The following is a 13,261-nucleotide window of genomic DNA, read 5'->3' on the forward strand; positions in this document are numbered from 1 at the left end:
TAATGACTGCTTTGGTTCTTGATTAAATAAATTACAAAATATAGCATGCTATATTAGTAAATAAACAGTGTTAAAGCTGCTTTTAATAGAACAAAAAGTTTGTCAATGGCAACCATTTGACGATAGCTAAAAAAACTTCCCCATGATTCTTTATAGCAACTAGTATTACTGATAGAAAAACAAATTTAAAAACAAATGTCTATCGAATCAAAATTTTATCAACACATAAAGCAGACGAAAGAAATGGAAGAGACCAAAATCAAATAAAAATTATAAAAATCTGATTTTATATGTAAAAATATATAATCAAACTTAAGTCTAAAGTCTCTGCTTATAAATAATCCAAATATCAATTCTTCCTGCAAGAAATTCTACATCATAAACAAGTTTTTAAAGCACAATTTGAAATGCGGTTTTCTGATTACAAAAATAAATTAATGAGCATGTATTTGAAAATATAAAACACAACCACAGGTTTCTAATATAACACTGGTTTAAATTTATTGTTCCCTGGTACTATTTTTTCCTACTGAAAAACATTTGTAGTATGAATATAAAAACCATTAAAATATATATATATAAAATTTCAAAATATTCAGATATTTGATAACATAAAACAACCTATACTATATTTTTAGGCCACACAAATATGATTCCTAGTTCTTTTTCCATAATTGTTTTCATTAAGCTAAGGTAAAAAATTTCAAAAAAAAATTGAAAATATTACAATCTAGTACATGTAGCTGAACAAGATTTAAAGTAATATGCAAATATCATGTAAATTTCTGGATAAAAAATTTGTCCATACAAAACACATTAATTGAAAAAAATAGGCAAATGCCCTTTCTTTTGTGCATACTAGAAATATTTTTGAGTGACCTAAGCACCAGTTAAATGCTATGTAGCTTATATATCACTACACACCATGCATAATCATATTTCGTTGTACAGAAACGTATTTAATATAACAGTTTTACATTATGTATAAACAAAGAGGTGTAAACCTATGGGATTTGACAAGATGGGATTTTCTATCTATCGTTATATTCCTTACATCTTAAAACATGTTTAAATGGGATTTGACAAGATGGGATTTTCTATCTATCGTTATACCATACATCTTAAAACCTGTTTAAATAGATATTATGGCCATGATTTGCTCACAGGGGTTTAACAAAACTCCTTTTAGCTTATTTTCTCAAATGTTTCAAACAATGAAATTTATGTCTCCTAAATTTTGAGCATAGATTATTGATTATTATTATGACAAAATCTGAGGATCCAAGGATTAAAATGTTTGTCTGATATTTGTAAGCAAAGTGAGGACACAGATATGTATTTCAATCAGATTAATGCATTTCCCTCCCCGCTCCATAACTGTCCTATTGATTTACTTCAGAGATCAAACAGTATTTTAATTGTATCCCTTATGTGTAAGGTATTTCAATCCTTAACATACAATTTTGATTAGCAAACTATGCAAATACATCATTATCGTTTTTTTCAAAATGATACTTTGTTTAAGAAGCATAACACTCTCTCTATGAAAAATAAGTTAAAAAAAATTATAACTCAACAGAAACTTTAAATTTCTCCCTGCATTCTTATATGGCCAAGTTGTAAAATATTAAACATTCTGTGAAAAAGCATAAGGTGGGTGTAAATGAAATTTTAAATACCTTCTTATTTGTAAGAGGAAAAAATAAACTTTTCTATACTTGGACCCTTTAAAAAACATCTACAGTTATCTTTTTTATCATTTTTAAAATGATATGTTAAAGGAGATATAATAAGAACCATAAGTATATTCAACCTTGGCCTAGATATAAAACATAATATAAATTAATGACAGTAAACTCCAAATTGGTCCAATTTGGTCCCAAAGACATTTCATAGGATATAAGACTAGAAAAACTTAATAACAATATGAACAATGATGATTTCAAAAACATTGGACAAGACAATGGAAGCACTGATTTATATATATATGGATATCAGCAGATCGATCATAGTGGTTTTAAATAGCACACAAAACAAAACAACTATTGTTGTAACAGTATTATTCCCCATGACCTGAATCTGACGATGATGAGCTGTATTTTCTCTCTCTGAATGTCGGAGATGGAGAACTAGCAGAGGCCTTTCGATCTCTAAAGCTCGACAATGAAGCCTTCCGATCAACCCTCCTGAGACTAGAACTATCCTCTCGTGTTCGGGCATGTTCACGTCCAGCACTCTGTATTGCTTGTGTTGCTTCCATATCAATTAAAGCATATTCAACATTGTTTCCTAAAGATCTCTGAGATTTCATTGATGGCTTTCTGGTTTTACGACTTGTTTTTGTTGGTAGAGTCAAGTCAATTTCTGCATAGATCAATTGCCTTTCACTTTCCGATTGCAATGTGGTGATGCTATTTTTCAAAGGTGAAGCAGGTGGGGTTATATTTACATATGCCCTGTATGGACTAACTCGGTCAGGCACTTTTGGCGGATTATCATCATGTCGAGATCCTTTTGAAGTAGCAAGAGATTCCTTATCATGACTATAAATGCTCTGTGTCGAAGGGGAGGCAGAAAAATTGTCAAATGTAAATACCGAGGTTCCAGAGGGGGAAGTTGGTGTTGGTACTGGACTAGTTGTAAAGCTATCTGTACCCGTGTAAATTCTTTCTATCATTTTGTATTCCTTCCCTGATCTGGGCCTCAGAATGGTTGAAGCAGGGCTGCTCCTGGTTCCATCATCCAAACTACTCTCTTGCGAAGACAGCGACATTGTATCGTCCTCATGTTGTGTTTCATCAACTTCTATTACAATTGCCTTAAACTTCTCTTCTTGTTCTTCTACTGATTCAGTTTTACCTGCAAAAATAAATGTAATTCAAGTTTATTATATACCTTATGCAAATATGTTTATCAAGCATATGTATGCCAGATGACAAAAAATTATAATTATCCCATACTGAGTATTCCAACACCATGCTTTAAAGGACACATTTCCATGGTCCTAAATTTGCATATCCTTGCAAAAAAAAAACTGAGTTTTCTGACACCCTGCTTAATGGGACATTTGTTTCTGGTCCCCCAGTGTGTCGGATAACACAGGTTACACTGTATACTGAAATTTGTAGATTTTCTGTAATATCTGGCTAACATGTCCACATTGTGTAATAAAAATTTGTAGTCTTTTTTTTTTTTATCTGTAATTTCTTGAAATGAGTTTGCAAACATTATTTTTTCTTCTATCTAGCAGTCATCTTGTTAGAAGCTAGACTATGGAGAGTTGTCTCATTGGCACTCACACCACATCTTCCTATATATATGAAAGTTTTTATGGTGAGTCTTACTCTTTATGACATATGGTAGATATAAATATATGCAGATGTGAGAGCAAATGAATTGGTTCAACCTAATCTCATTTCAAAATCAGGTTCATTGCTTGTCTTTGTTAGTATGTCTTTCATCATGGAAGATTTGTTGTTGAAAGATGGTGTAGTGTGTTGCACTGTTAAATTTTTTTTGGTGGTGATTCCTGTTTTCTTTATTATGTTCTGGTACTTTTAAAGTCTCACCAAGTATCTGAATAAAATAATGGAACTAGTAAAAAAGTAGTGTTGTCAACGGTTAACCGGTTAACCGGTTAATCGGTCGAACGACCGAATACCGAATACCAAAAACGCTAACCGGTTAACCGGACTTTTTTCCAATTTCCATAGATTTGATAAAAATTTGTGTTGAAAATCAAATCATTAAATAGTTATGTTTATTTAAAAATTGTTGTCGTGGTAATTAGTTTGACAGATCAATTGTCCAGTAGATTGATTGCTATTGTTAATCCTGAAAACATGAAATTAATTGGAGTTCGGGGCAGGATCTGTAAGAAACATAATTAGTAAACATGTTTTTTTAACAGTAACTTTAAATCAGTAATGAGATTTAATTTTACTAATTACTTCATTATTTCGTTTTCGATCTAATATTGTGTAAACCTACATTTGAATGTGCAACCTCCGTAGTGCAAGGGTTAGTCTTACTTTAAATTAAAAAAAATGTGAAATGCAAACCAATGTGAATGTACTCAATGTATACGTGAAAGTACGAGTAACATGCTTAAAGAAAAAAGCAAACACAGTGAAGAAACAGGTCGTACAGCATGTACAATATGCATGCACCTATAGTTGTTAATTTCTGCGTCGTTTTGGTCTCTTGTGAAGAATTGTCTCATTGGCAATCATACCACATCATCTTTTTTATAATTAATCATTTCAAATTGAAACACACCCCATGATTTTCGGAGACAACAAGAGAAAAGGAAAGAATAATCGGTTTCAGACATATGACATATTCAATTCTACGAGATTAAGATTTTTTTTTTATTTTTTAATCTGCAGTTGGTACAAACGCTATAGTTGATACGGTGTATTTGATTATTAAAAGTCAAACTTCGCCAGGAATCCTCAAAGACAAGCCTTATAATGCTAAAGGAAAAACTTCAATTCTAAAAGCGTATTTATGACTTGGATGAAAGGTTGTCAAATTGACACTCATACCACATCTTATATCTATGTGTAGGGTTCTATTGAGTAGGCTTTCAAACACCAACTTAAATTACCGGTTAACCGGTTAATCGGTCGAACGATTATCTGAGTAACCGGTTAGACAAAAGTGTACGATTTGACAACACTATAAAAAAGGTTTAACCTATTGAGAATATACCTTTTATTCCTAAAAGATAAAAACACTGTGCTGTTTAAAACTTCTTTTTATACAATTGTACGTACATAATCTTTGTTCATTATCTGTAGCTATGTTTTTTCTTTTCTACACAACTATCTCAAGTGTTAAATTTCACATTTTAAGAATGCTCAACAGATATAAAGAAATATTTAGTGTGCCATGTTGATCTTTTATTTCCCTTATATGTTGCTTGGTTACTTGTTCTTGTAAATTGATTTGCTGCAAATCTTTTTTCTCTACTTAAGGTGGTACCTAACACTACAGGGAGATAACTCTGTAAAGTCAGGTAAACATTTGAATTATGTTGTGTTGTAAAAGGAATATCAAGCTTCTCAGTGATCAAAATTGGTGTTTGTCAAACTGCTATGAAACCAGTGTAATTTTTCTGATTAAACGGTTGATTCAAATTTTTTTTAAATTTTATATTTTTGTCAAGGGTCAAAGTAAATACTTTGTCAAAATTTCATGAAAATTAAACGAGCCAAATTAATTTTAGTTAAAGTGTTGATTACCACCTTAAAAATTTACCTTCAAATCTTTACAAAATGAATCCTAACTAACCTGAATCACTGGACTTTTTAACCCACACAGACAAATCTTTTCCTTGATTGTTGTCAACAATTTTCAGCATTGCACTAGTAATTTCAGAATGTGATGGCAAACGCCTATTGCTCATACTCTCTGAATGAAAGGATTTAAAACTTTGACTGGATCTCCATGTATCTGTAAGATTACTCGGTAGAGTACTTCTGGATGATGGGGTATATGGAGCACTTTCTAGCACAGGTGAAAGAGAGCATGGATTAGTTTTCATTTTTGGAGGTATGAAAGGTGGTAGTGATGTTACTAAGCGAGCAATGGCTGCTGCCTCCTCTGCAGGAGACTGTTTTTGTAGTTTTACAGGACTACCGTCTTGTTCCTGTTTACAGTCAACAGATAATTTTAGAGAATCGCAATCATCTGAGCCAATTTTGTTTTTATCACGTGTCAATAACTCGATTAATTTTTCATCATCTGTTTTACTAGTATTTTCGGGTTTCTCATATTCATATGTTGTCCTTCTAACGTGTCTAACAGTATAAACATTATTCACATTATTTTTATTAAATTTCAAAGAAGTTTTCGGTGAGGGAAAATCACTAACTTTTTTACGGATTTCAGGACGCTTCTTCTCTTCTTCGTTATTTTGACATGGTCCCATGTAATATTGCTTGGATTTTTCAGATCCATTGCTACAACCGTCTACTTCCAAAGAACAAGGCATTTCTTCAGAAACGATCAACTGCATTTGGTCGTCCATAGAAACAGTAGATACAAACGACTCCTGAGATTCGTGATGTGCCCTTTTCTCTTCACTACTACCCTGAGGTAACATGTCTAAAAAACTTGAGCGATTTGGAAAACTTGACGATCTCCGTCTTTCAATGATAGAAATATCCTGTTGACTGGCCCTACGGCTATTGCTTGGAGAAGAACCACTTGAAATAGATATTGCATCTTTATTTTGAGATCTTGTATTGTGAACACGTTCCAAACAACTTTCACTTGAACTTGACGCTAGTAAGTTTTCCTGACTTTGAGACATGCTCTTCCTATTGCCGGAATTCCTTCTAATGAGACGTGAAAGAAAACCTGGACTTTTGCCACCTTCACTATGCAGTTTTTCTGATGATGTTCTTTGAGGAGTTTGTTTTTCTTGTGTTTTTGCTGATTTTATCACATTATGCTTTTGAAAATTGATCAGATTTGGAAAAGGTATAATTGAAGATTTTCGTTCTGTATTTTGACCTTTGGCCTCTGAACTTTCACTACTGCTTAAAGAATCTGATGATTCCTTTGCAAGTATTAACTCATTTCTCATGTCTTCTGTATTTTGACTCGAAATTGAACTTTCCGATGAACATTTCGGAGGTGTTTTAAAAGCTGACATCAGTAAATAGTTTTCTTCCCTTACAAGTCCTTTTGTACTCACTTCAGTTGTTCCACTGAATGAATTATTGAAATTTGGTGGGAAGACTTTACGATCTGCAATGGCAGATGTACTATTTGATCTGAAATATAGTGGGGGTTTTGTATCTAAGTTTTGATAGGCAGGCTCCTTTTTTGGTTCTGGTAGAAATTGTCCAGCCATGTCAATGTAACAACTGGAAGGATCCCCAGAGTTATTATCCTGAGGTGGTTTAGGTGGGTCCCTCTTAGGTTTTGATTTCCTTGTTGGTAATTTTACCATAAGTTCACAATCCAATTCTTCCTGTAACTTTCCTGCATTTGGTTCTTTTGCAAAGTTACCCATCATCAGGTAATTTTCTTCTCGTATTAATTCCGTAGGTTCTTGTTTTGGCGGAAAATCTAAGGAATTTTGATATTGTGCATCGCTTATACGACGTCTAGTTGGCAGTGGTGGCGGAATATCTTCTGGATTTTGTCTTTTCAGTTTTGGTCCCTTTGGTGGTAATTTAGGTGGCACATTATCTTTATTTTCTAATGGAATTTCATTGGCATAAATATTTTCCCTCAAAGGCATTTTAAAATCTTCAGTATTATGCAAATTTTGAAGACAGTCACTACTATTTGAACTCCTCCTTGAAATACTATTACGATTCTCCTTGTTCGCTAACTTGTTATTCATATTATCAAAACTTCCAGATCTAAAACATGGAGCACTCCAGTTACCGATATCTTTAGGAGGTATACCAGCGGGAACGTAGACATGACTTTTGTCGATATCTCCGATATCATATTTTTCTAAGTTCACATATGGTAGCGGTGCTGACAGTTTTGAACAAGGAGGTATTTTGTTAAGTTTACTAGCTAGGTTTGGACTCAAACAGCTATCATTGTATTCTAAAACATTTCTTGGATTGAGATTTATATTTGTAGGTCGTTTTGTTGGTTTTGTAGAACGACAAGGTAATGGAGGAGGTCTATTCCTTTCTCTTCTCTTGATTTCCTGTTGTTTCTTTCTGCTCTCAACCTTACAACCCTAAAAATAAAGACAACATATATTTATTAACAGGAAGATTTCGTTTTATTACAAAAGTTTTATAACATATATTATTAAACAGGAAGATTTCGTTTTATTACAAAAGTTTTATTATGACGCTATATATAACTACTGAAGTTCTGAGTGTAGGTTATTTGCTTTCATTCTTAAAATAATGACATGTAACTGACTATCTTTTGCCTCCTTAAACTTGCTTATATATATAATTATTGATATTAATTGTGTATGTTGGTTCATTAAATTGTATGTGCTTCTAGATTTGATAAATGCAAAAAGTGAGATAATACATTAAAAAAACACTATGAGTGATGAATCTGGAAAGGCATCACAGAGTACAGCTGACTTATATAAACCCTGAAACCAAATTTCAGATATCCTTGTATTGTAGTTCCTGAGAAAAATTTTCAATTTGACTATAATGTGTAAAAGAGGGACGAAAGATACCAAAGGGACAGTCAAACTCATAAATGATACTAGTGTTCGGTTAACAGGAAGTTGTTGAGTTATGAATCTGAAAATGCATCACACAGTATAACTGTCTTATGTAAAACCTGAAAATAAATTTCAGAAATCCTTGTCAAGTAGTTCCTAAAAAAAAATGACTAAAATATTCATGGAATGGACAGACTGACGAACTAACCGATGGACAGACAGAGGTAACACAGTATACCCCTCTTTTTTAAAAGTGGGGGTTTATCAAAGTTTTCTTTTCCTTCAATGATTCAAATAAAAAATACTAAACCTCCAATATTTCATCCAATAGTGATAATTCCCTTTGTAAGTTAACTTCTTCTCCCTGCAGTCGATCCCATGCATCCTGTCGTCTGGTATAATCAGCCATTTTGTCAATTTCTTCATCAATTCTATTTGGCACAGACCCTGTCAGATTACTCCTTGGATCAGAAATGTAAGCACCATATCCACATAGAGCAGGTGCACTAGCAGAAACTTTGGTATTACATCCAAGATACATTTGATTTTCATCAAAGTTCTCTGCTAAACAGTTCTCCGCTAAACTGAGTGCTGAGTTACAGCTGATTATACTAAGACTTGAGACATTTTGTTCACTATTTTTGTCCAATGGCATGCAATTGCTTTGCACTGGTTCCTCTTTACGAGATATAACAGTATTCCCAGAACCGAATGAACTTGGTGAATTGTCTTCTTCAAGGCTTTTGTTTTCTACGCTGCTAAAGCTATGCTTTTTTGTACATTTGAATCCCTCTACTTTACGAATTCTGTTGGGTGGGACATCATATAAAGACATTAATCTTTCACGCTCCAAATTTTCAATACTTCGTAAGTGCAAACTATGATCTGAATAGAATGAAGTTCGCTTAGGCCATCTGTTATCATGCATAAATCTATGTTGTGAATCATTGAAAGAACTGTGAAAATCCTTGTGAAACGAATCAGAAAACGCTCGGCTTCCAGAATCAAAAGAATCACAACACTGAGATCCTGTGGATAAAAATTCAGAAAATTATTACAATTGATAAATACAACAACCCTGTATTCTTTGAAAACACTTGAAAGTTATAATTTTACCGAACATGCATTTCTGGAATCTGGAATACATTGCAATTCTTCATTTTTTACAACATAAATACTAGGTAGTTTTCCATCAAACTTGGAGTTTGAAACTTTGGCATACACATCTATTGTCTTCATTATCAAAATATAGTTTACTCTTTGTTGAAGGCTGTACAGTGAGCTATTGTTAATTTCTGTGTCATTTGGTCTCTTGTGGAGGGTTGTCTCTATGTCAATCATGCCACATCTTCATATTTTCATGACCTCATATTAATCTAAATTATCATTACATTACTCAAACATACTTTTATTCCCTAATGGTGTCAATTTCAATAGATTCAGGTAACATCAAAAGAGTGGAATTATCAGATACATGTACTATTTTACTGGAAAATCTGTGTATTTCATTGTGCACAGCAAAATACTGACATAAATCCAATATTCTGATTACTTACTCCTCTTGTTTGCCTTTCTACAGCTTGCAGTTTTACCCTGGCTAGCTAATGTGACTATCTCAGCTATTTCCTCTGCCTGCTTACTGGACACACAATGTAATCCTGCACCTGTTAAATGAAATATTCAAATTAAAGATATGTATTGCAAATGAAATTAGTTTTATACAAAAGCTAAGGTGATACATGTACTGTGATTCATTATAATATCCTGGGATGCCTATTTTTGTTGATTTTGTGGTTACAGTTGACCCACGAAACTAAACGTTCAATTGAGTACAAATTTTATAAACTTTTAAAAATAAACAAACTTAAACTAATAAAACAATCATTTTTCTACATGTAAATCAGTATCTTAGTGAATGAAGCTGTATCAATATATTCATGAAAGCAAAGCATGTCTTGAGATCACCCCCAGCTTTTTGGTGGGGTTTTGTTGCTCAGTGTTTAGTCTTTAATGTTGTGTTTTGCTGCTATATATAGTTTATCTGTTTGTCTTTTTCTTTTTTACCTATTGCGTTGTCAATTCATTTAGATTTTGAATGTCCCTTTGGTATCCTTCTCCTCTCTTGTAGTTAAGTGAAATCCCTTATTGAATACAAAATAAATTGTATTTTACTTAAATGACAAACATTTTACTTCCTGTATGATATATACAAAAGTACAATTTGTGTATTCAATCATTGATTTTCATTTACCTTTAGTACACCTGGATCCACCTTCAAATACAAACTTGCCATCAACACCTCCAAATCTCCTCAGATCAGTTATTTGCCAAGAACATAAAACTTTAGGAGGAATACTTGCAGTAAAACAAAACTTTTGTCCATGTATCAAAAGTCTAACACGATCTGGCTGGAGTTTACTGTTATTTGGAACTTTCTTTATGTCAACAACAAATTGATCCTCTGCAAAAGTTAGAAAAGTTTATAGTATAATACTTTTTATAATAAAACATTAAATTTACAATTACATAAAAATCTGGAGTGTGGGTGGGAAATAAAATATTTTTTCATTTAAATCTTCAAAAATTTGGGGGGATTTTTTAGCTTGTATGTTTAAAAACTTAAAGTGTAAAAAGCACAAAATTGATTAAAAAACAACAGAATATGATTATATTTAGGCCATTAATCATTTTAAAGATGTACATTTCCTGTTTAAACAGCAGAGACAGCTGACAGCCATGATGGTCTGACAAGACATAACATGAACACTTTAACATACATCAAAACATCAAATTAGAGTCTGACATCAATATTTATCAGCAATGATCATCAAGAACTCTATGACAGGACTGCTTATCAAATGAAATGACTTCATAAACAGCAGCACATGTACATGTGTACCCTCAGAATCTAATTTTCAGTTTCCTTAATTAAATCAATCTTTCATATAACCCCTAGTAAGAGCTTAGGACAGATAATAGTATGCTGGATACCAGATCTGGTGAATAATTTATCACATATGAATGATGAGATTGGGAACAATGATAACCTGTCTTTAAACTCATTGTGATTGTAAAACATTCACTTCCATGATCTCTTTTAATATATTTTTTCAGTATATGTTAATGTTTTGCAGTGTAGTTGATTGCAATCTTATTTTGGATTCCATAAAGTCAAGAAGTGCTGAATTTTGAGAATTGAGATTGTGACAAAGCAGATTAAATCATAGGGAAATTTGGGGATTTTAGAATTTAATCATATCATGAAATTTAATCATATCATGAAACATGTTGGAACGGACAAATAACTTTATTTTCTCAGGAACTCAGGATGAGACCCCCTAAATAAATTCTTAATTGTTAACTCCTATTACTGTCACATATGTAGAGAAATATTGCCATTCCTTTTGTTCAGTGAATCATAAATACACATGTACATACCCTTGTGATATTAAAATCATAACTGCATAACTGATAGAAACAAGAATGTGTCCATAGTACACGGATGCCCCACTCGCACTATCATTTTCTATGTTCAGTAGACCGTGAAATTGGGGTCAAAACTTTAATTTTGAATTAAAATTAGAGAGATCATATCATAGGAAACATGTGGACTAAGTTTCAAGTTGATTGGACTTTAACTTCATCAAAAACTACCTTGACTAAAAACTTTAACCTGAACTTCACACTATAATTTTCTATGTTCAGTGGACCATAAAATTGGGGTCAAAACTATAATTTGGCATAAAAATTAGAAAGATCATATCATGGGGAACATGTGTACTAAGTTTCAAGTTGATTGGACTTCAACTTCTTTAAAAACTACCTTGACCAAAAACTTTAACCTGAAGCAAACAGACGCGCAGACGGACGAACAGAGGCACAGACCATAAAACATAATGCCCCTCTACTATCGTAGGTGGGGCATAAAAATTTAGTACTCATTAATTCTAAATTTACAACCACTTTCAAATATATGGTCAGTTAGTTTTTTACACGGAAATATGTGAAAACTTATTTTTATTCCTACATACAAAAAAATACAATAAATTACAAAATAATTTTCCTTTAATAATCAATGAAGTAAGTTATTAATGATTATAACAAAATTTACTATAAAATAAGTGCCATCATTTTAATTACATCAAACAAACAAAATATAATAAATCTTTGTGAATTATGAATTCCATATGCACAAACGAATAAAATTTTAACAGCTATCAGTGAGATATGCAGATAACATTTATGAGATAATTAGAAATGAATATAATCATCGCCAATTAGACTCAGCCTCAGCTGGGTATCATCATATTCTCAATAGTTTGATGATAATTATTGACAAGTTTAACATCTGGTTCACCCAGATTCATCTAGAGAACTTACAGTCCGTTCAGTTGAACTTTTCGATTGAATTTGTTTAGCATTAGAAATACTGAATTTTCACAAGGGTTCTTCATAATGCATTGCACTGTAACCAACTCATCCTTCATAATGCATTGCACTGTAACCAATGTTAGTAAATTTCAATGTCTCTCTATGATTTCCATAAATTCAATTGACCAATTTTTGGATGAAAATTTAACACTTAATGTGAACGGGCTGTAAATCCGATGCAAAAAGCATCAAACTATGCAATATTTTCACACATCTTAGAGATGAAATAAATTACAGTAATGATGCACAAATACATTTCATAGTAAATTTCAATCACAATATAGATGCTTTTAACACTTCTCTAAGACATAATATATTACCTTGATGAAGAACAAAAACATGGAGTGTTAAATGCAAAATTAATTGCTTGCAAGTGCAGGAAGCCAAATTCCTTTCATTCATAAATATTAAAATGAATTGAGAGATTCTTTATTTTATTTCACCTTTCTACCTGAAGAATCCATGGAAGATTAATAAACATGAAGAAATGTTAATAAGATTTATAGAGCCAGCATTTTTACCCAGATTTTGCAAGATATACTGTACTTTAAGCAAGATTAATGAGAAAGGCAAGCTTATTTACTTTTGATAGATTTTTAACATGGGTTTAATGCATACTTTATTGAATTCATTATCAACAAAATAGACTCCTGCTATAAC

General features: G+C 32.2%; 1 protein-coding gene across 1 annotated transcript in view; it reads right to left on the reverse strand.

Moving 5' to 3' along the window:
- Positions 1-305: 305 nt before the first annotated feature.
- Positions 306-13,261, reverse strand: part of LOC134725030 (uncharacterized) — a 30,573-nt gene continuing 17,617 nt past the window's right edge. The window contains exons 4-8 of the mRNA XM_063588513.1: positions 10,422-10,631; positions 9,727-9,834; positions 8,481-9,199; positions 5,296-7,717; positions 306-2,859 (exon numbers count right to left, since the gene is read on the reverse strand). Coding sequence (XP_063444583.1) covers positions 2,060-2,859; positions 5,296-7,717; positions 8,481-9,199; positions 9,727-9,834; positions 10,422-10,631 — 4,259 coding nt within the window. The 3' untranslated portion in view covers positions 306-2,059. The remainder of the gene's footprint in view (positions 2,860-5,295; positions 7,718-8,480; positions 9,200-9,726; positions 9,835-10,421; positions 10,632-13,261) is intronic.

Source organism: Mytilus trossulus, chromosome 7 (genome assembly GCF_036588685.1).
Source record: "Mytilus trossulus isolate FHL-02 chromosome 7, PNRI_Mtr1.1.1.hap1, whole genome shotgun sequence".
NCBI classification, from domain to species: Eukaryota; Metazoa; Mollusca; class Bivalvia; order Mytilida; family Mytilidae; genus Mytilus; species Mytilus trossulus.